A 24,701-nucleotide genomic window follows, 5' to 3' on the forward strand; every position below is an offset into this window, starting at 1 on the left:
CGTTCATCTTCAGGACACAGTTTAAGATATTTTAGATTTAGTCCGAGAGCTTTCTGTGCCTCCATTGTAAATGTATGTACGGTATACTGTCCTTGTCCAGAAAGGAAATAAAGACATCATCAAAGTAGTCCATGTGACATCAGTGGGTTAGTTAGAGTGTGTTGAAGCATCGAAAATACATTTTGGTCCAAAAATAACAAAAACTACGACTTTATTCAGCATTGTATTGTGTTCCGGTTCTGTTGTGGATCCGCGTTCAGTGCCGATCTAGGCCTCTAAATTCGTAAAGCAGTTGAATTTTGTAGTTCTCTTTGTTCGCCGGTTACTACCCGAAACCCGAAGTTTAAAAGTACGATTAAAAACGCTACAGACCCCGTCAGGCTATGGCAGACGTGTCATTCAACCTATTGTAAGTCGATGTACCTTCACAAGAGACTTGGAAATATATTATGAAGGCTGAAAAGTTACCTGTTGTTACTTTAAACTGTGTTCCGAAGATGAACGGAGGTCTTACGGGCTTGGGACGACATGAGGGAGAGTCATTAATGACATCATTTTCATTTTTGGGTGAACTAACCCTTTAAGTAAGGCAGATCAATAATATAGTTGAATATTAAATATAAAACTAAGCAAGCCAAAAGGCAAGGCGACAGTGGCAAGGAACCAAAACTCCATCAGTGACAGAATGGAGAAAAAGCCTCGTGAGAACCCAGGCTCAGTCGGGGGCCAGTTCTCCTCTGGCCAACGAGCGAACCGTGTATGATTATGATCCAGGCAGCAGCATCTCCCTGAATCATAATCATGATGATTAATCATAATCATTATGCTTAAAACAATAAAGAATTATCCACCAGTGGAGTCAGAAAGATTTACTTAATTCACAGGGAAAATAAGATTATTTTTATTACTCTGCCATTGGCAGATAATTCATGTTTTAAATTAAAGGCACAATATGTAGTTTTTTTTCGCCACAAGAAGGGCACAGTTTACAACAATAACAAAGGCGTAGGTTGATGACGCAGTGATGAGCTGAATGATGGGACTTGCTGTCAAGCTGATGGATCTAATAATGTTTATGGATGAGTGCAAACATTCATGCTTTTTAACATTACAGTGGTATGAAGCAGGTCACGATTGCTAAAGAGACAGATATCACACGCGAGTCCCGCGGATATAAAGGAATAAGGACATTTAATTCTACCGCAAGTGCTGGATTACTCACACAGGTCAGTTTATTAGACGAATTAAACTTGAGGGAACGCAGCGCTGCTTCACTTGGTCTAACGTTACACTATCACACTAAACGGCATTTAAATGTGTGTTGAAAGTTATAATGTTATACTACGTGTTAGTTCGCTTGCTATATGAAACTAGCAGTAACGTTAAGCTAGATCAACATTAGAATAACATACTGACCATATTCTAACATTTCATCATGTTGAGCTAACGTTATATAGCATTGATTTGTTTTATGTACATTAGCTCACCTGTCTAATAAAGCTGTCAAGTCGTGACTCGTGAAGCTGTCGAGTCCAAGTTAGTCGCGGACGTGGAGCTCTCGGCATCTCGAAAACGCCACGCTGATATTGATCCTCATTTTAGTTCTCCTCGTTTGTCCCAAAGTCTGCTTGCCATGGTTTATGTTTGAAAGAAACAAGAACTGCGAGCCGCTAAACGTTACACACTACGCAGTTGTCCACGTCTGTCGCCATGGTTACGTCATGGCTATGGCAGTACGAACGGAAACCGAGGACAGCGCGGATATTGCGTCATTGAGAGGCGACGTTTTTTTCCGGGACGGCCACTTATTTAAAATTGGAATTTCTCTGAAATAAAAAATCTTTGGAGACTTTTGGGATATTGTAAGTACACAACTGCAGGGAATATATCACACTGTGCAAGTGATTGTTGGATATTTTATTACAAAATTCCTACATATTGTACCTTTAAGGAAAAACTGTTTTTTAAGCAAAACTTTTTTCTAGGAACTGGGATATTTGTACGGCAAGACAAAAATGCTAACTAAGAAAATACTTTTTGCAGAGCACAAACCATGAGATTTTTCGTAATAAATGAATAAATGACGTAATCTGCTGGATGTAATCGCCACAGCAGGATCGGTTGACAGTGACACATTTCTATCATGGCACGGTGAGACCGCCCAACCATTTAAACTACAGCTACAGTCTGAATGAATGGCAAAACAAGTAATTATTGTCAGCGGTTTGGACATCTAATTTCTTCATGCACCAAACACTTCCATTTTCCCAACCCTTCCCCCCCCCCAAGAGGTGTCAGCGCCCTCACAAACATGCATAAACACGCGTGTCACCCGCGAGCGGCTGGAGGCTTTGCATTGAGCTGTGCCTCTCGAAGCGCCTCTACTCCAGTAATTGGCCCATGATGGAGCGCTGATTGCCTCGGAGTACCTGGGGAGTTCAGCACACATTAGCATTCAATAAAATCGCAGATGCATACACAAACACACACGCTCCTGTAAATGAGTTTATCACTGAGGCTTTCTCCTCGTCTTTGTGTCTCAAGGCTGGACGGGAGTTTATTTGCCATGTGAATTTGGTCAGCAGAAGTGTTAGCGATTCATTTAAACTGAACTGAAGCGGCACTACTGATTTTCTGTTACATTTATATGGACATTTTTACAGAGTTTGCTGAAATTAATAAAGCTTCACTCTTACAGATGTATACCAAGTCTATTTGAAATTATTAATAAACAGCGTGCCACAGATGCTGTCCACAGAGTTATGATTAACCTGAAATAATTTGTTTTTATTATATTCTCCGCTACTAAATCATAACCATATTCATTTACAGTACTGTTCAATGGATTTGCATCATACTTTTCAGAGAATACCATGGTACTTTTATGTATATGTTTGCTAATGTTTCAAATGAATGTGTGTTGATAAACCATCTCTTCTTCCAGCATGGCTAAACAAAGTAACATCATTAAGAATGCATGCTAATGGTTAACCCAGTAGATCAGTGCGGTCTATATTGATGCATGTATGGATTACACTCCACGTCGAGCTGCGGTCAGTTGGTGTGTTACAAACGTCTTCTAGAAGGCTAATTTGCATCAGTTCCACATAAACAAATACTATTGTGTGTGTGTGTATATATACATCAAAAAGAACAGCATTTACAGTATTCAAAATATAAATCTTTTCTTACAATATACATTTTTACTATCACTTTTTATCAATTTAACACATCCTTGTTGAATAGAAGTACTCATTTCTTTCAGAAAAGAAAGAAAGAAAATGACTGACCCCAATTTTTTGAACGGTAGTGTATATTGATACAAAATATTTCTATTTTAAATTAATGTTGTTGTTTTTTTTTTGTTTTTTTTATCAAATAATTATGAAAAAAGTATCACAGGTTATAAAAAAATATATTAAGCAGCACAACTGCTTCCAACACCGATAATAAATCATCATATTAGAAATATTTCTGAAGGATCATGTGACCCTGAGGACTGGAGTAATGATGCTGAAAATTCAGCTGTGATCACAGGAAACAGAAAATCATTATTTTAAATTGTATTAATATTTCACAATATTGCAGTTTTTTCTGTATTTTTGATCAAATACATATTACTAGCCAATATCCTAGTAATATGAATGCTAATAAGCAAATGTAATATGTAAATTTTCTGCAATAGGGTCATTTCAGGACTCTCATTAGTTACTCTACATGTCTGTTTTGTACTGTTGGGTTTTTACAGATGGTTGTTGCCATAGTGATATAATTACAATAATTAGCTATGCTACAGTGCATTTGTGTTCGTTAATTCATTTTAGGAATGTCGTTTGATCCAATTTATTTGAACACCTACAGACACATGTTGGATCTCCGACAGGGTCAAGTTATTATAACTAACAAGTACAGAGAAGTGTCGTGCTGTTGTTAGTTTTTGTGAACAAGATACAGAACGATGATAATATTATGTTTTTGAACATATTTCTTAAAGTACCCTGGAGGACCATGTAAATATCATTGTACATAGATATGGGAATCTTTCAGTAGTAATTACCGTGTAAGTAAGGAAGTACCGTGGTATTACCATCACTGTCCTGCAGTGCTTTTTTGTAAAGAATCCTTCATTTTTAATAAGACCAGATATATTTAGGGGTTCAAGCTCAAAGTGCTGAAAATTGTAATTGTAAGGATTTGTAAAACTGATCGTGCAGACCAAACCGTAAGAGCTAGAGACTTGAAACCTGGCCAGATGGTAGGCCTCAATTTGGGGAGAACCTATCAGAGTATGACCCCGATTGGCCCATAGGTGGCGCTACAGCAACCAAAAGTACAAAATCATGCATAACTCCTAGATCGTTTGACTTAGAGATGGACAAAATGTATATCTCCAATTTCGATTTAGGCAGCAAACATTTTCTGCTATTTCGAAATTTGTCCAAAAATTAGTCCCTGGTTTTTCGCCCGATCGGAACCAAACCAGTCTAGGGCAATTCTCTGGACTCTCTAGATCAATAATTATCGAAAAAAAGTTGAACTTTTGCATTTGTGTGGCTGTAACAGGGTCATTTAGAAAACGGGCGTGGCAAAATACACTCAAAAGCCTATAAATCCTAAACGAAAATTCACTAAATTGCCTTATGGCCTTAAATGCTTGAACCCCGCTAAATGCTGCTTGCAGCTTTAATTTATGATTGTTTTTGTATTTAATATAATGTAGAAGGTTTTCTAACATAAACTGTTTGTTGTGTGATTGTTTCAGCTGATGCAGCAGCAGGCGGCGATCATGGCTGCTTCTCACGGGGGTTATTTAGCGCCCAGCGTTGCGTATCCAGCGACACAGATTCACCAGGTGGGGGCGCTCAACATGAACGGCTTGCCTCCCACCTCGATGACACCTGTTTCAGGTGAGTCTGATCACACCCTCATTTACATGTCAACTTCGTTTCAGATGTTCTTCCTCAAACGTCTTACAATTTAGCAGAACTGTTCAGAACTTTAGTAATGTGACATAGTTTGTGAAACTGGTTATTCAACAGACACAAATTGTAGGGTAAGAGATATTTTTATCCATTAAACAGTTTAAGTTCTTATAAAGTGATTTTGGTAACACTTTACAAAAAGGTTCCATTTATTAACATTACTTAACTAGTTAGCAATACTTCTACATCATTTATTACACCATGGGGCCTAACAAGATTATGCGGAAGCGTATTGCATTCACTTGAGGGAAAAAAATCTACTGTTTTTCTGAATTAACGAGTTAATTATCTCAGAATTACGATATATTTTTTCATGAAAAAAAAGTTTTTGCTCTGTTTTTATGAATTAACGAGTTAATATCTCAGAATTATGAGATAAAATTTTCTTGAAAAACATTTTTTCACTCTGTTTTTATGAATTAATTAGTTACTCATAATTTTGAGATAATTAAGTAATTAATTCAGGAAAAAAGAGCAAAAACTTTTTTCCATGAAAAATTATCTCGTAATTCTGAGATAATTAATTCGTTAATTATCGAGTTATTTATTGAGATAATTATCGAGATTTTTTTCCTCAAGTGAATGCAATACGCTTCCGTACGATTAGTCTTATTGTTTGAATATTTAGTTTTCTTGATTTACCGCGAGTAATATATTTGCATTATGCCTCAGAGACAACACTTTTTCAAGTGGCTAACATAGCATAATCCGAAATAGCGTTTTTTGTAGTAACAGTAATACAGCATTTTCTCTCCCATACAATATATTTTAAAGCTAATTGCATGTCATTTAGCAACACAAGTCATCCAGCTTTTATTAATAAAATATTCTAATACCGATCTAGCTTACTGCAGAGTGCAACAAATTATAACATAACTGTCAACACACTCAAGTGTATTTTTAGTATGATTGTTTTAACCAAGTAAAACAGTGCTGCGTTACCCCACAATGTGTATTAGTCAAATAAAGTGAGCTGTACATAATAATTCAGCACTCGCGGCTGTTTCATCTGAATGAGATAAATTAATGTGAATTCAAGTGATCAAACGTAACTGCTACAAAGTTTAAGTTCAGGGAAGAACGAGGTGGGAACCGGCAAAGTTAAACGACACTTTAATCGTAAAATAAACATAAACAACAAAACGACTGTGGCATATAATGAAAGCTCATGGGACTCGAGACCGGTGTGTCGCGCAGGCGTCTCTCATTAGCATTCGCTCCAGTGTCCTCGTTCCTCTCCCGCGGCTCTCAGCCCCGCCCTGCTTCACACCACAGTAACGTTAATAAAACTTTTATACATTAGCTTACCCATTTCTGCCCGAGTCCCGTCGGGTTTCTTTCCATCGGCTGTCGAGATGAAGATGACAACTCCAATGATTCCATGCTCATTTGTTATGGCTTTGTTATTGTTTTGAATAAGAGACCTCTAGTGGCGAAACTTACATACTGTGCCTTTAACAAAGATTAATAAATGCTGTAGGAAATATATTGTTCAGCAAATGAGACCTTATTACCTTGACTTCTTTAAAAGTACATTTTAAAGTATGATTTTGTGCGTGTGGATACACTGAAAAAAAAAAGATGAAATAGTGTTTTTTATTATAGTGTAGTGAAGAGTCACTGTGAAACTAGTATACGCTGCATTTTTCTTACATTAGGTCAGTTTACTAGTAGTAAATATTCATGATTTACACTCCGTGTGTACATCAAACTGCATCTCACGCCGAATATCAGCTTTCACTCCCAACTCACCTGATCAGTGTCATGGACTGGAACACGCTAGAGATTCCTATCGATCCGTAGGAATCGATGATCTGGATGTGAAGCACATCTCACGGATGCGTTTCAGATGGTGACCGCTGGTCCGGCACACACACACACACACAAACACAGCTGCAGGGTCTTGCTCTTTTTAGCAGACGTTTAAAAAGCGGATACAGGATAGTCCGCTGGGTCCAACATGAAAACAAGCTCTTGAATTTGAGAAGCATTTAAAATCCATCCGCTGGTCATGATTTAGACTGTAGCTGTTCTTGGAATGGAGGTTCAGAAGATACATTGCAGATATCAAGTTTATTTTGACCATTTTTTAGAGTAAATAAGCATATAGTTGACCTTAAAGCTAACACATGTACTAATACTCCATACCTTTTGATTTCATATGGTCTTTAATTATGTTTATGGAGCTCCCAAATAGGCACATGGCTTTTAAGCGGCCACATTTGTTCGAGTCTCCTGTAATTGCACGCTGTTGGAAATGCCAGGACTTTGAGTGACAACCGTAATCATCTCACGCTCGAGCGATCTGTGCCCACACAGAACAGATGCTTTCATCTGTGCCGAGGATGACCTTTAGTCTGGGTGCTGTTCTGGGCTCAGGGTTTGCCTTTCATATCCTAATGAAACTAATGATGTGACCAGCAGGAAGTTGATCTGAGACCAGTGCGTCTGATGCTTTATGCAAATGTGTCCGGGGTCACTTCCCCTCCAACAAACAGCTACTGATCACAATTAACTGAGTTTAAACCCCTCTCTTCCCCTCTTGCTTTGATTTATTCAAACTTAGCGTAGATTTGTATAATCCATATAATTCTAATTATACTGATATTATATGATATCAATATTAAAGTTATGTAATATTACAATATCTAATATTATATAGTAGTAATATTAATATTATTTTAAATTGATATATATACATACACTCACCTAAAGGATTATTAGGAACACCATACTAATACTGTGGTTGACCCCCTTTCGCCTTCAGAACTGCCTTAATTCTACGTGGCATTGATTCAACAAGGTGCTGAAAGCATTCTTTAGAAATGTTGGCCCATATTGATAGGATAGCATCTTGCAGTTGATGGAGATTTGTGGGATGCACATCCAGGGCACGAAGCTCCCGTTCCACCACATCCCAAAGATGCTCTATTGGGTTGAGATCTGGTGACTGTGGGGGCCATTTTAGTACAGTGAACTCATTGTCATGTTCAAGAAACCAATTTGAAATGATTCAAGCTTTGTGACATGGTGCATTATCCTGCTGGAAGTAGCCATCAGAGGATGGGTACATGGTGGCCATAAAGGGATGGACATGGTCAGAAACCAACATGACATCATGACTTTGCGTAAACATACACGCCACTTTCAAGTCAAGTGGCGTGTTATCTATACGCATTTTGAGCTATCCGCGTGTGGGTCCACGCCGAAATGAACCGTCATCTTTTGCGTGTATGTCTACGCCGTTAAATGTCCGAGTGATTCCGCGTGTATGTGTACGCCGTTAAATGTACGAGCGAAACGAAGCAAAATGTATATCTACATCTGTGGAGCAATATTTTTTTTCCTAGGATGGTAGGGGAAGACTCATAAATGGTATTAACACCAGTGACGGGTAGGTTTAGGGACGGGATTGGGGTAGGTCATATATTTATATATACAGTAATGTAACGTTAAGTCAAGGCGTTGATAAACACGCTGAAAAGCGATTATGCGTGTTGATAGCACGCCAAAAATGGAAATACGAATTGGCGTGTCATACATACGCCATTTCATGAGATCAGTCTGCAGAAACAATGCTCAGGTAGGCCGTGGCATTTAAACGATGCCCAATTGGCACTAAGGGGCCTAAAGTGTGCCAAGAAAACATCCCCCACACCATTACACCACCACCACCAGCCTGCACAGTGGTAACAAGGCATGATGGATCCATGTTCTCATTCTGTTTACGCCAAATTCTGACTCTACCATCTGAATGTTTTAACAGAAATCGAGACTCATCAGACCAGGCAACATTTTTCCAGTCTTCAACTGTCCAATTTTGGTGAGCTCTTGCAAATTGTAGCCTCTTTTTCCTATTTGTAGTGGAGATGAGTGGTACCCGGTGGGGTCTTCTGCTGTTGTAGCCCATCCGCCTCAAGGTTGTGCGTGTTGTGGCTTCACAAATGCTTTGCTGCATACCTCGGTTGTAACGAGTGGTTATTTCAGTCAAAGTTGCTCTTCTATCAGCTTGAATCAGTCGGCCCATTCTCCTCTGACCTCTAGCATCAACAAGGCTCTTTGCCCACAGGACTGCCGCACACTGGATGTTTTTCCCTTTTCACACCTTTCTTTGTAAACCCTAGAGATGGTTGTGCGTGAAAATCCCAGTAACTGAGCAGATTGTGAAATACTCACGCTCAAAATTGCTTAAATCACCTTTCTTTCCCACTCTGACATTCAGTTTGGAGTTCAGGAGATTGTCTTGACCAGGACCACACCCCTAAATGCATTGAAGCAACTGCTTTGGTTGGTTGATTAGATAATTGCATTAATGAGAAATTGAACAGGTGTTCCTAATAATCCTTTAGGTGAGTGTATATACATGTATGATCATTTTACTGACATATATATATGCATACATACAGGCCCTATATATGCAGCTTTCATGGTGTGTGTAACGTGTCTTGACTCTGCATAAGACATTCATACTGCACACTTCTAAATGTGTCCCCATAAGAGAGAGTGTGTTATAATACACTCTGTTTCTCGTCACTGACCACGTTAGATACTAGGTGAACGCACACACACATTTATATACACAATAAGACCATACACTCGCCGAGCATCCACTCTCCTATTGATTTGATTTTTACTGTGACCGCCTATTGACCTTTGTAGCTTCTAAAGTGTGTGTGTGTGTGTGTGTGTGTGTGTGTGTGTGTGTGTGTGTGTGTGTGTGTGTGTGTGTGTGTGTGTGTGCACGCAGTATCTTGGAGTCTCTGGAACAGACAGTAGTAGACATGGCAGACTAATTTATCATTGCTGCATGGGACCAAAATGCACAAAGCACTGCAAAAGAGACAAAAGCTCTCCTGGGCCTGTGCTGTCCCACACACACTTAGTCCTGTCCCACACACACTGCACATGGAGATTCCTGCTCCATAAACAGTAAATATTTGGCTATAGCTGTGCTATGATGTGACTTTCTGCAACATTAAATGCAAATACAGTCATTACCTGTTTAGCTAGCAGTCAAGTCCTGTACGTACACAATACCCTGAGCGTCGAGTTTTATAGGGCAGAATTTCACAGCCTCTTTTTTTTTTTTTTCATCTAGTCTTGCGACTAGAGAAGACTTTTGAGTGTCAGCATAACATTTTGTCCTATTTGCAGCTTTTTCGGTCTAAGAACTGCACTCTACAGAAGTCTTTGCCCAAGTGACTTAATTAAGCTGCATGATTATCGTAGGTATAAAAAAAATGTTTTTGTCTAGGTGTTGTCACAAACAGGATCATTCACCCCAAAATTAAAATATTATCATTTACTCACCCTCATGCAATTTCAAACCTTTATGACCTTCGTTCTACTATTACACAGGGCCCTATTTGAACGATCTAAGCGGATGGTCTAAAGCGCAGGACGCAAGTGCACTTAGTCCGAATCCACTTTTGCTAGTTTAGCGACGGGTAAAATGGTCGGAGCACATGGTCTAAAAGGGTTGTCCCTATTCTCTTCATGAGTAATTGGTGTGTTTTTGGACGTAACGTGCAATAAACCAATCAGAGTCTCATCTCCCATTCCCTTTAAAAGCCAGTTGCGCTCGTGCCATGGCAGATTCGCTGGAATTTGCCAGCGGAAAAACTGAACGAGGAAACGGATCTGCTCGTGCGCGAGGTTAAAGCGCGTAAGCAGACCATCTACGTGACAAAGTGTACGCGCGTTGTGGACCCGCCTATAGGCGCATATTACTAACGTGCTCATCACATGTTTAAATAACAACAGCAAAAGTTTCGCCATTGACTTTAGACAACGTGGCGCAGGACGTGAAAATGATAAGCGTCAGGCTGAAACTAGCAGAAAACTCTTGTGTCACGCCTGGCGCTGCACTGCGCCGGATGCAGAGGTGGGTAGTAACGAAGTACATTTACTTCGTTACATTTACTTGAGTATTTTTTTGGAAAATTTGTACTTTTAAGAGTAGATTTAATTGTGGGTACTTTTACTTTAACTCGAGTAGATTTCTAATGAAAAAACTGTACTTTTACTTCGTTACGTTTGGCGACGTTCCTCTCGTTACTTTATTTTAATGCAATATGTTGTTAAAAGTGTAGTTTATTCTAAGCGCGCGCTCTCTCTTTTTTCTGGGCATGAGCAATGCTCAATTCACAAATGAATCACTCTTTTGAGTCGATTCTGTTCAAAGACTTCATCAAACAAGTTGGGCAGATCTGTCTAAATCGGTTCGCGAATCAGTTTGAATGATCTGTTCAGTTTCCTGCACGCACTGAATCGTCTCGGAGTCGTAACAGGAAGATTTAAGAACAAGAGCGTTGTATGAAGTGGCGGTCCACAGTCTACAGTCTAGAAAGTAAATCTCCAAATGCATCATATTTTTTGCCAGCGATGAAGATCTTTATTAGTTGAACATCTTCGTATGTTACTTCGTAAGCTGTCTGTGAATGAATGATTCCACACGACGATACATTCGATTTCATTCATTCAGGTAGGCCTAATACATTTTACAACCAAACAGATTATTACGCCATATAGCACTACTACAAAGTATGACATTACCCTTTTTTTGGACATATACATTACTTTATACATTAAATAAGCTATCATCGTCCAGTTTATGAATGTGTGTACACACACAATGAGTGTGTATTGCGCAGTGGCGTGCGAACTCGACTTAAAAACGAATGCCTTTGCCTGCCTTATGAGACACAGTTAACCAGTTTAAAGATGCTTTCATAAATATAGCCTACATTTAAACACATTTTGGAGAACAGACAGAAGAAGCTCCGTGCATTTGATCGTTGTTTATGTTGGGCATGAGTCATGACATGACTGTGAGCACTGAGCACATGTGAAGAGTTTATCACTTTCTAATCCGTCAATGGTTCCCATCCTTTGAATGCAAAACTTCATAGTCACTTTATTCCGACATTGTCTAATAATCCAAATGTAGTTGTATAAGTTACTATACTATTATACAAACCAAAGGACAGGCAATGGTTTTCAGGCTACAGATATAATACAGATATACAGAAATAATGTTTGTCTCTTCTGTTTTTGTTGCAAAGATAGCTTATCTAATTATGATAATAATAGTCATTTAAATGAAAAAAATAATCGAAATAATATCATGTTACATATACAATATATATATATAGGCCTATGTGTTCCAAAGTAACTAGTAACTAACTACTTGAGTAGTTTTTTCATTGGATACTTTTTTACTCTTACTCAAGTAACTTTTAAGATTATTACTTTTACTTTTACTTTGAGTAAATATTTCTATAAGTACTTGTACTTTTACTTGAGTACAGTTTTTGGATACTCTACCCACCTCTGGCCGGATGTATGATAGAGCCCAATGTCTCTGGGTTTTTTAATGGAATTCAATGGGGTCCCATGTTATTTTGGAGCCCATTGACTTTTAAGCTATTTGAACAGCTAAGACCTTCTTCAAAATATCTTCTTTCATGTTTCACAGAAGTATGAAAGTCATACAGGTTTGGAACAACATGAGGGTGACTGTTGTTATTGTTAACTAAAACTAAAACTATTAAAAATTGATATTAACAAAGGACATTGGGCCCTATTTTTACGACTTTTCAGAGTGAAGTATTATTTATATACTATATTAGTATTTGTCTATATTTTGAATTAGCTTTATATATATATATTAGGGCTGTCAAACGATTAATCGCATCCAAAATAAAAGTTTGTGTTTACATAATATATGTGTGTGTACTGTGTATAATTATTTTGTATATAAATGCACACATGTATATATTTAAGAAAAATATGTTATTTATTTATAAAATGCTTATATTTATATAAAATATACATTTGAATATAGGCTACATTCAGTCTATATATAGTATATACATGCAAATATTTCTTAAATACACATGCATGTGTGGGTATTTATGTATTAAAAATAATTATACACCGTACACACACATATATTATGTAAACACAAACTTTTATTTTGGATGCGATTAATCGTTTGACAGCCCTAATATATATTGATTTTCGTTTAAGTTTTAGTAATTTTGTAATGGGATTTTTATTTTTTTTATTAGTTATTTAATAGATAAATTTTAGTTTTAGTAATTGCAGTACTTCAAAAACTTCTTTATTTCTGTTAGTTTACAGTAAGTAAAAACATTTCTTATTTACATTTAAGTTTTTATTTTAGTTTTTAATTTTAGTTTGAGTTTTTTTATTAACAAAAAGAATGAATTTTCTGTATTAATTTGCACTGGTGTTTAATCATATTTTGAATCGTGCATTTCTTTATGTTTTTCTACACATATTTTTCTCACAGTGTAAAATAGCACTAATTAAGTTTTTAAAAAAATTAGACTGAATCTCTTTAAAACACGAACAGCTGGCAAGCCTCTGCATATGCTGGTGGTGTGTTTCGAAGTATAAATGAGCACATTGTGTGTGTGTTTGTGGTAAAGGCCCTGGAATGAATCTGTGTAATTCTGCTGGTTGAATTTCATGTTTTACATAAGCGTAAAAGAGTAGCTCTCCTCTTCAGCAGTCTGATGTATCTCAGTGTTTCACTGAGCGTGTGAATTCACGTTCAGTTGCTGTCAGGTGTTTGGATGTGAGAGGCGCTCTGTGTTATTAACACTCTCTGACTCACTGTCACACTTACATTTCTCTCTACGCTCATTCTATACTCCTCCTTTATCACTTTCCTTTTCTCAATCCTGCTGGAAAATCCAGCTAAAACCAGACTGGCGATCGCTGCATTGCGTAGCACTACATAATAACCGGTTTCTGGCTGACCAGGGTTTGTCATTAACTCCTTTAATGACCTTGTTTGAGATCCATCAATCAGAGAAGTTTCGGGGAATAAAGCTTCGTAGATGACAAAATCAAATGAGACGCTATATCAAGTTTGTATTTTTCAACAAAACATTTGAGGTCATGAAGATGTTATAATGTCTTTGAAAGAAGTCTTTATGCTCACCAAGGCTGCATTATTTGTTTAAAAATACAGTAAACACTGTAAAATTGAGAAATATTATTGCAATTTAAAATATCATTTTTCTATCGTAATATATTTGAAAATGTAATGTATTCCTGTGATCAAATCTGAATTTTCAGCATCATTACTCCAGTCCTCAGTGTCACATGACCCTTCAGAAATCACTGGAATATGATGATTTGCTGCTCAAGAAGCGTTTCTGATTATTATTAATGTTGAAATCAGTTGTGCTTCATATTTTTGTGGCGGCATGATGCATTTTTGTCAGGATTTTTTGAAAAATGTATAAATGTATTGTCACTTTTGATCAATTTAATGCATCCTTGCTGAACGAAAGAAACAATTTATTTAAGAAAATGGTACTGACCCCCTCTCTGATGTATCTTATAATCACAGTCATAATTGATAAAAAAAAAAAAATCATATTGTTTTTTTCTTTTCTTTACAATTTCTTCAGACCCTACAGGCTATTTGAAAAGGATATGTAGTAAGCCAGCTACGATATATACAATTCCTTATAATGACCTGATTTTTCAAGATGATCTGCGAGTTTAACCAGGCCCAAACGCCCGAGATACTCAGTGACTTAAACCAGAAACCGGCTTCTATGTTCCAAAATACAGCTATCATTTTAAGCTGGTTTTCTCTGGATTTTCCGGCAATAAACAGGAGTGTTACTTAAGACCAGACAGCACAGAAATACATGATGTGTTTGATTTAACTCGGACTCGGATGCTTTTTTCATTCTATTCGACTGTAGATCATCAGACATTAAAGAGCCCAGTCCTCAGAGAGACCAACACACACCCTTCAAAGTCTACAAATCACACTGAACACTACACAAAACACAACAGTCATGAGAGATAATGATGTTTCTCAGGCTCTCTCATATACCGTTGTATTTCTCTGTGATTTCATGAGTGCTATACTATATCCAATTTAACACCTGAAACAACTTCTATGTTCCTTATGCAAAACAGAAGCTCTGACATACAAAAAAGGTTCATTTTCAAGTGAACTATTCCTTTCTCTGTTTGATTTTCTAACCACCTGCTATTCCACAGTTTGACTGACAGTAAAGTTGAAGCCTGTTGATTTGTTCAATATTAGCCAGCAGCACATCAGACATATTCATAATCACGCTTCTGCATCACACGTCTACTGTACTGCACTGTTTGTGAGGCTCTGCGCTATTGTGTTGAAACCCGTCAATTACCTGAAGGAATATTAAGCACATGTACAGTAGTAGACTTGCACTACCGTTCAAAAGTTTGGGGTTGGTGACATGTTTTCAATGTTTCTCTTCTTCTCTTCTTCTCACCAAGGCTACATTTATTTGATTAAAAATACAGTAAAAATGGTAATGTTGTGAAATATTATTACAATTTAAGATAACTGTTTTATATTTGAGTATATTATAAATACATATATATATTAAAATGTCATTTATTCATGTGATTCAAAGCTGAATTTTCAGCATCATTACATCATTACCTTCAGAAATCATCATAATATGATGATTTGCTGCTCAAGAAACATTATTATCAATGTTGAAAACACTTGTGCTGCTTGTGTTTGTGCGTGCGTGAGTGTGTGCAATTCACTTAGAATTCAGTCTGAACACATGGGTGTGTAGAAACCCCAGATCATGACTGAATTTGCCCTCAGGCATAAACTGGTTACTTCCACAGTGTGCAGAATCAATATCAGCTGTCAGCACATTCTGACATGGAATCAATTACGATGTAGAATCAATGTGGAAAAGTGAGTTGAAACAGCAAAATATCATTAAAACTGCAGTAATTAAAAGTGATTCCAGCTTGTGAAGTTCAGTTTCAACATGACGCTAGTCTCGGATCAGTGATTTTTGTGTCCGTCTCAGGTTTGAGCTCTCCTCCAGCTAATCTGGGCTCGTCTGGCGTCCCGAGCATCGTGACTCCCATAGTGAACGGATTCAGCGGGATCCCTCACCAACCCAACGGTCATCCAGTCGAGGCCATGTACACCAACGGCCTGCCATCGTACTCCACCCAGAGCCCGAGCGCAGCCGACACGCTTCAGCAGGCCTTCACCGGCGTCCAGCAATACACAGGTGCGCACACTTTTGGAGAGCTCAGTTATGTTTCATCTGGTGAAACTCGAAAAATTTGAATATCGTGCAAAAGTTCATTTATTTCAGTAATTCAACTTAAAAGGTGAAACTAATATATAGACTCATTATATGCAAAGTAAAATATTTCAAGCCTTTATTTGTTATAATTTTGATGATTATGGCTACAGCTTATGAAAACCACAAATTCAAAATTAGAATATTGTGAAAAGGTTTCCATAGTAAGCCATAATCATCACAATTATAACACATAAAGGCTTGAAATATCTCACTTTGCGTGTAATGAGTCTATATAATATATTAGTTTCACCTTTTAAGTTGAATTACTGAAATAAATGAACTTTTGCACGATATTCAGATTTTTCGAGTTTCACCTGTAAGTGTCAATATTTCCCCTAAAATTCCGTTGAACTCAAAAGAGTCAATAGTTGTCGTCCAGTAAAGAGTAAAGAGCTTGAAAACTCATTTGGAGCAGCTCAGCTCATTTGATGAGAAATGTTGGACTTCATATTGAGATCTTGCAGACTTTATCTTTGCAAATTTGAGACATTGCTGAGATCTCTTCTGAAACTCTACAGGAGACACGTGTGAGATTACTTGACTCTTTTTCTCAGGAGAAACATTTCTCTGAGAGAGACTCTCAGTTTGTTCTCAATTAATCTCAATGTGAGAAACGGGGTCCGTACACGGTGCTTAAAGTACTTGATTTGACTTTTTGAAATTGAAGTCCTGGAAAACCCTTGAAAACAACGATATTTATGGAAAAAAAAGGTACTTTAAAAGTGCTTGAATTATTAAAAGACATATGTGAAATTATTGCTTACTTTTATTGATAAAACAATCTTTTCACACAAAATGAACGCTGCAGTCATTTCGCATGGCTGTGAGCGTGATATTGCTCATAAATATCCACGTATATGATAGTGTTTTCATTCTTCAGGTCAATCATATATTCATGGGAGAAAAAAAACAGTTTGAATAAAGAAATATCTTTGCCTTTCAATGGTTAAAGTTACTATAGTCATTGCATGCGCGGCAATTTATTTGTATCATTTTCTTTTATTAGTTTGTTTATCTATTAACTTTTTATAGAATTTGAAAGAAAATAGAGATATTCTTTGATAAATGAGATCTCTGATTGTAGTCCTTGAACACCAAAAAAGTAGTGCTTGAAAAGTTTTTACTTATACGAACCCTGGAGAAACAATTGAGGTATTTGAGATATTACGATGTTTAGATATTGTGTTTGAGATATAATGTGAGATTACTGGGGTCTTTTTCTCAGGAGACTCTCAATTTGTTCTCCTTCTAATCTCATAGTTGTCCAGGAGAAACCATAGACAATGAAATATCATGTTTGTATCTTTCCAAACCTGAGCACAGTTTTAGACATTTCTTCAGAAACATTTGCTCTCCATTTAATCTGCTTTTTAGCAGAAACAACTGAGATGTTATAGAGATCTGATTTGTGTGTGTGTGTGTTTTTTTTTTTTTTATTCCACGCAGAGTAGATAGACACATGTCACTTTCAAAGAAAAAATAACTTTGCTCATGGAGTGTTATTGCTGGTAGGTGACTTTGCTGTGATTGAAACCTCAGGTTGTATTCGAATTTCCTAGATATTACATCTATCATACGGATGCCTAGAGATCTGTCATTTTAAATCAGTTTGATATATGATGAACATGCTTTCAGATTTCATTGCACTGTGATCCTGTCATATTTCATTAGCATATAAAGGTTAACCTTCGTCTTGTCCTTATTCTTGCCTCATCTGTCCCCCCCCCCCCCCCCCCCCCCCCCCCCCCCCCTCTCTCTCTCTCTCTCTCTCTCTCTCTCGTATGATTATGCTTATGACTTCAGCCATATATCCTGCCACAACCCTGACCCCTATAGGTCAGACACTGCCACAGCCCGCTCAGATCATCCAGCAACAGCAGCAGCAGCAGCGGGAAGGTTAGTGACAGATATCCTTCATTCATTTCACTTAACTACAATGAGCCAATGAAATTCAGATTAGATATTTCTATCAATATCGAAGGGTCAACAAGCCTGGGAAACCCCAGACAACTTCCAGCAAATTTAGATTTGCTCTGAAAGTTAGTCTGGCAAAGAGCTCATTCAAGCCCATTTCCAATCCGCCGAAATCGAGGCACCAATCAGAAACGTTGGGGCGGGCTTTACACGATGATGACAGCGCTGGGATTTTGAAGCAGATTTTGTAGCCTACATTACAAAGATGGATGCCGCCGTCGAACATCACTCGTTCGAATCAGCTATCGCGTCTGTTTTAAGCGATTTGAACGTTTCGTTTTAGTTAAAAACCGAGCAAAGAACAACACTCGGAGATGTTTCTCCGCCGCTCTGCATACGTCATCTCCTTCATCGCTCTGATTGGGTTTAGGTCTATCCGCGACGTCCGTTGGTGACGCCCCTCTGGAAATGATTTATCTATGACGCTTTGCCAGACCATTACTCAGTTACAACTGAGAATGGTCTGGTTTTAACCAGGCTAAGGGTCAACAGCTTTCCTGTGAAGATTTTACAACCGAGTTCCTTTTTAGAATCTTCATTTTTAGTTACATCACCATCAGGTGTTTCCTGATTGGCTCGTCACATTTGAACTTTGTAAATGGAACACATCCTAAAAGATGAAAAGAAAATCTCAATGGAGCATGTTATGATTTGTTTAATTGTGTAACACAATTTGTGTTGCCTGTGTAAAATGCATTTGTTGCCTATTTCACTAAATAATAAATCTTACAGCTAAGTCATACATTTCATTTGTGTTTGAAATACGAGTTCATGTCATCCAGGGCATATTAAATATGTGTGTGTGTGTGTGTCTGTTTCAGGTCCCGAGGGCTGCAACTTGTTCATCTATCACCTGCCGCAGGAGTTTGGTGATAATGAGCTGATGCAGATGTTTCTTCCGTTCGGATCCGTCATCTCGTCAAAGGTGTTCATGGATCGAGCCACCAATCAGAGCAAATGTTTCGGTCAGACACTGCTTCCTGCTTTCAAACACACTCTAGATCTATATATTGATCTCTTTCTACTCAGTTGATCAAATATCTGGGTCCAATACTGGCACTTTACACTTTTTTTTTTTTTTTTTTTTTATATACTATATGTATACAGTATTTTTGTTTTGTTGTCATGCAGAGTTATGTTTATTAAAACAATAAAAACACACATATGGCTTTCAGTATACCTCTATCATTTTGCATTGTGTTTTAAACCATGCATTATGTTTCAGTTAGCATATTATCAGCCAATTGGCAATTAACCCCTTTTATTTGCATGCCAAAGCCATTTTTTAATGCATTCAGTGTTTGCCAAATGTTAATTTTTTTGGACCCAGGGTGCCAGGGCCCGTGTGTGTGTGTGTGTGTGTGTGTGTGTGTGTGTGTGTGTGTGTGTGTGTGTGTGTGTGTGTGTGTGTGTGTGTGTGTGTGTGTGTGTGTGTGTGTGTGTGTGTGTGTGTGTGTGTGTGTGTGTGCGCGCGCATGCATGCATGCATGTGTGTGCGTGCAGTGAGTTTAATGGAGGTTTATTGGTCTCCTCACTCACACCGAAAGCCTTGACTGTCTGGAATCACATATACTTATATTCATTCTCCGCACACACACACACACACACACACACACACACACACACAGGCAGCTCTCGGGAACACTATCCCTGCGCAGAAATCAAGCCGCTTCTCTATCTCTCTGCCTCCCATTAGTTTAATTTAATTCAGTCTTCTCAGTCTATTTGTTTCCTTGAGGATTTGCTGTCCATTTTTTTCCACATGAATTAAAAATGAGTAAATGTGGACGTGGCGTAGTACCGTTACACCGCAGGGGCCGTAATATACGCACAACATACACACACACATAAACGGCACAGTCTCATCCAGACTCTGTCTTCTCTGCAGGCTTTGTGAGCTTTGATAACCCCGCCAGCGCTCAGGCTGCCATCCAGTCCATGAACGGCTTCCAGATCGGCATGAAACGCTTGAAAGTGCAGCTGAAACGGCCGAAGGACGCCAGCCGTCCATACTGACCACAACCAGGGATGCACACGTGCACTCTCAGCCATTAGGAGAGGTAGGCCACAGCACACGCATCAAAAAGTCAATATTTGAATGATGCCAGAGCTGTCCATCATAACATGTTTGGCTTTCTTGACTCATTCTGTGTAGAGTATATCATCCCTCTCTTGCAATAAATGAGTTATGCTGATCTAATTAGGCCTAACTGTACTAAAAATGACTCCAGTCATACAAATTCAGTCTTTATTAAAAATATGTTGTTCTCCAGTTGTACATTGGCTTTGCAAAAAAAGCATTAATAGTGCTTATTTTATAGTAGTCTTTTCTCTAAAAACTGTGGAAAGGTCAGATCAAGTTGCTTTTGTTCATTTTGCAAGCATTTTAACGTTCTGTTTAGATAGTGATGATTTTGAATTGAAAGTTATTATTAATAATAATTATATCAGCCATTCTAATGGGCCACAATAAGACATAATTATCAGTTATTATTATCAGCCAGTCTGTATTGCTGCTACATCACAAGTTTCGAGTATAAGGGTGTGTTCACACTTGTAGTCCGGTTCGCTTGGTTCCTTTGGTCCGGACCAAAAAAAAAAAAAAAAAAAAAAAGTTAGTCCTGGTCCGCTAAGCGTTCACATTGACATTTTAACACTGAACCTAAAGATACCGAACCTAAAGATACCGAACCTAAAGTCACAGAGAAACGTTCACAACCTGATTGATCGGCTTTTATGATGTATATTTCACGACGTAACTTACCGAACATCGAAACAATGCTGTGTTCTGGGCTAAATGCGCTCGCTGTGTGTGTGTAGCTGCATGTGATGGTATTCTGACCAGCTGAGAACTCGTGAAGAGCTTATAAATGTGATTGGTCAGAATTAACGTGTGGGAAGATTCCAACGGAACTCCCGGAAGTAAACAAACAGAGGACAACACTCCGCTTTGGTAAGCCATACTATGAAAAAGACGACTGGGTGGGCTGATTGTGTCCCTGGTCATCATATACTACATAGTTTGTATACACCACTTTAGGCAAACTATACATTTCGAGAATGAAGCGCGGATGCGGCTGGAAAATAATGTTTTAATGCACTGCAAACGGCGAAGGTGCATCGCAAGTCACTTCAGGAGGAGGCGATCATTCATTTTGCTTAAAGGGATACTCCACCCAAAAATGAAAATTCTGTCATCATTTACTCGCCCTCGAGTTGTTGCAAACCTGTATGAGTTTCTTTCTTCTGCTGAACATAAAGGAAGATATTTTGAAGAACGATTGGAACCAAACAGTTGTTTGGCACCATTGACTTCCATAGTAGAAAAAAAAAATACTATGGAAGTCAATAGTGCCAAAGTTCCAATCGTTCTTCAAAATATCTTCCTTTGTGTTCAGCAGAAGAAAGAAACTCACACAGGTTTGCAACAACTTGAGGGTGAATAAATTATGACAGAATTTTAATTTTTGGGTGGAGTATCCCTTTAACTGTGACATGCTCATCTTCCGAAAATAACGTAACATCAGGTAATGTTATGCCCTCTCGCTCTTTAAAACACACAGCGCAGCTGGTTTAGTCCAAAGTTTAGTCTGGTTTAGTGCAGTTCTTAAGGCAGTTGGTTCTGTACTAGGTCGGATCACGTTTGAAAGTGTACCAAGACCAGCTCTTCAAGGAAGTCTCGGTACGCTTGTTTGGTCCGCTTTTGGTGCGCACCCGAGTGCAATTGCTGCATTCACACCTGCCCAAATCAACCGCACCAAAATGAAAGCTACCTAAAATGTGTAGAGTCAAAACAGCGTCAGGAATCCCTCCGTCACACACACCAAGATCTGCTGTGAGGAGACGCGGTTCTGATGCCTGAACTGAACTGTGATGGCGACTACATCGCGACTATGACGAGAAAAAACAGGTATGCTTGAGCAGCATGTCCTTTTTTTGGTTCGTTTACATGTCTTTGGTCCGTGTTGCGTTCATATTTCTTTCAAACCGCACCAGATTTAGTTTAGAAGCGGATCTCTTCAGCTTGTTTGGTGTCACCAGGGTTCAGATGACAGCGTTCACACTTATTCAAATGAACCGCACTAACAGAGCAATCGCACCAGGGTTCGTTTTAATCCAACCAAACATGCCAAGTGTGAACACATCCTAAAAGAGTGAGCTGAATGAAGTAATCTTTCCTTTAAAGCCGCAAACGTCTCCGATAAACTCTCCAGGCAAACGGTCAAATGTTTTGTGGATGATGCAATCTATCAGCACACCTGCATCATGTCATCTCTCCGAATCCTTCTATCATGCTGAATGTGATGTCAAGAGCGCAGGCCTGAGTTTTAGCTTCACACGGCTCTCGCTGTGACTGATGGCTCCTGGTTCCCCATCCAGGTATCAAGCTGTTAAGCCTGTCTCCCGAGTCAAACTCATCTGACATCTCTCTCTCTTTCTCTCTGCCAGGTTTTGAACAGTTGTAGTCTTGACGTTTTGACGGATGGAAACTTTTCTTGAAAAACTAACACACGAAAAAAAAAAAAAACGACACAAAAAAACACCACGAAGAAGCAAACAAAGGGAGTTTTGAGAAGCATATCGCATTTAACGAAAGCGTGTGTTTCCACAGCGATGAAAGACTGGCGTGCCGGGGGCGAAGACGAGGACGAAAACAAATAAACTGGAAAATGCTATATACCGAACACTTTGAAAGAACAGTGCATGGCTGGGACTGGTAGAGTTACTAAAGCAAAAGACGGATCCATGCACATATCAAGAGACAGTCGTAGCTTTTATTTGCGAGGAATAATGAGGGTTTAACGGTAAAAATGTGTATATGACACTGACGCAGTATAACACACTCTCTCTCTCTCTCTCTCTCTCTCTCTCTCTCTCCCAGAGGACCAAATCTTTTTAATCTCTGTCGGTACCGTAACCATGTACAATATTACCACCGATCGATTATCTTACGCTACATACATGCTACTTCATATAATATGCCAATTAAGAGTTAGACACAATTAATTCAGGGTGTATAGTGTAGGTATACGGGGACTTGAGGTGTGTTTTATTGAAAACCTTTTGCGAAAACCTAGTTTGCAGGTTTTCGGTGCAAAAGCTTCTAAAGGACATTGATAGATGATGTTTAGTGGGGTATTTTAGGCTATTGTTATAGACTATGAAGTGTGTTGATATTGAATTGGGCTGTTCCACGTCTCGTTTCAGAAAGCTGCCGGCTGGAGAAAAGGGCATTCGATCCTTCGCGATATCATTTAACTCATGCACATATACTGTAAACAAATGACCACAGCGAACATATACAGTTACCAGATATTTTTGCCAAACAACAGCTCTCGTTTCTGAGCTACACAGTTTCACAAGGAAATATCTCTCTAGTGATATTTTCCCATGCACCACCAAAACTCCCAGTGGCTGTTTTTAACACTGGATCTGAGGATTTCATAAAGTCTCAATGATCTTTGGATTGATATTGACTGGATCATGTTAGCTTTTATAATTATTATTAGTGTATTTTTTTATTTGTCAGCTTACCGAGTGCCCTGCAAGGCTTCCGCTAAAATGACTCAGTTTATTTTTATTGTACTTTTTTGTCAGCTTACCAAGTACACACAGCAAGATGTAATTAACATTACTCTCATTATTTAATTTAATTTAATTTAATTTATTTATCAGCTTACCAAGTGCACAGCAAGGCTTACATTGACATTACTTTCATTTATTTTTAAATGTATTTTTTTTAGCTTACCAAGTGCAGAGCGAGGCTTACATTGACATTACTCTGAATTGTATTTATTTATTTATTTTATAGCAGGGCTTACATTAACATTACTTTTATTTATTTTATATGTATTTTTTTTTTCAGCTTACCAAGTGCAGAGCGAGGCTTACATTAGCATTACTCTGAATTTTATTTATTTTATAGCATTAACATTACTGTCAATTTATCTGTTTGTTTTATTTTATTTGACTATTTCAAACTATTGAACTGAATTGTTGCTCTAGTTACTTCTGTCCTAAACATGTGAAAACATCTGAAGATACCCGAGGCTTTACTGAATCGTCCGAAACGAGGTAAAACGGCCACAGAAAGATGTTTCGGTGGTGCGCGCTGCAGTGATGTTTCCACTGTGAAAACGGGCTGTTTTGAGATAGAATTCAGGAAAATCTTTCATTTAGAAACAGCCTAAAATCGTGCCATAGTTAAGCTTTGAATTTGTTTCAGTGGCTTACACTGATATGCTGTTTGCCAGAAGGGCCTTCTAGAACATTTCTATTAGACAAATCAAACCATTTTACAGCGTAAAACACAGCACAGAGAGATATCACGTCTCGGAAAACCACGAGAGACACTTTTAAAGACAGTAGTTCTCTTCTATTCATGCTTTATTCAGGTATTACATGCGTTATTACACTTAAATGAACTTTGTAATTGCTCATAGTTACACTGTATTGTGCATGCCTATGTAAACGTAGTACTAATGTAGAGCCAGGCCACAGTTAAGGCCTAAACGGCCAAGAAAAACGAGAGAAGTGATGTAAAGGAACAAAAAAATGTATGAAAAATAGTGTTTAGAGGTGA

The 24,701-nt window shown here is 38.2% G+C and overlaps 1 protein-coding gene across 1 annotated transcript in view; it reads left to right on the forward strand.

The window, feature by feature from the left end:
* Positions 1 to 23,620, forward strand: part of LOC130105585 (CUGBP Elav-like family member 5) — a 198,809-nt gene extending 175,189 nt beyond the window's left edge. Inside the window, exons 7-12 of the mRNA XM_056271640.1 lie at positions 4,763 to 4,907; positions 15,857 to 16,066; positions 17,948 to 18,040; positions 18,940 to 19,083; positions 20,007 to 20,178; positions 22,568 to 23,620. Coding sequence (XP_056127615.1) covers positions 4,763 to 4,907; positions 15,857 to 16,066; positions 17,948 to 18,040; positions 18,940 to 19,083; positions 20,007 to 20,134 — 720 coding nt within the window. The 3' untranslated portion in view covers positions 20,135 to 20,178; positions 22,568 to 23,620. The remainder of the gene's footprint in view (positions 1 to 4,762; positions 4,908 to 15,856; positions 16,067 to 17,947; positions 18,041 to 18,939; positions 19,084 to 20,006; positions 20,179 to 22,567) is intronic.
* The last annotated feature ends 1,081 nt before the right edge of the window (positions 23,621 to 24,701 follow it).

This window comes from Rhinichthys klamathensis, unplaced genomic scaffold, assembly GCF_029890125.1.
Source record: "Rhinichthys klamathensis goyatoka isolate OS25496 unplaced genomic scaffold, OSU_Roscu_1.1 h1tg000323l_1, whole genome shotgun sequence".
Lineage (NCBI taxonomy): Eukaryota > Metazoa > Chordata > Actinopteri > Cypriniformes > Leuciscidae > Rhinichthys > Rhinichthys klamathensis.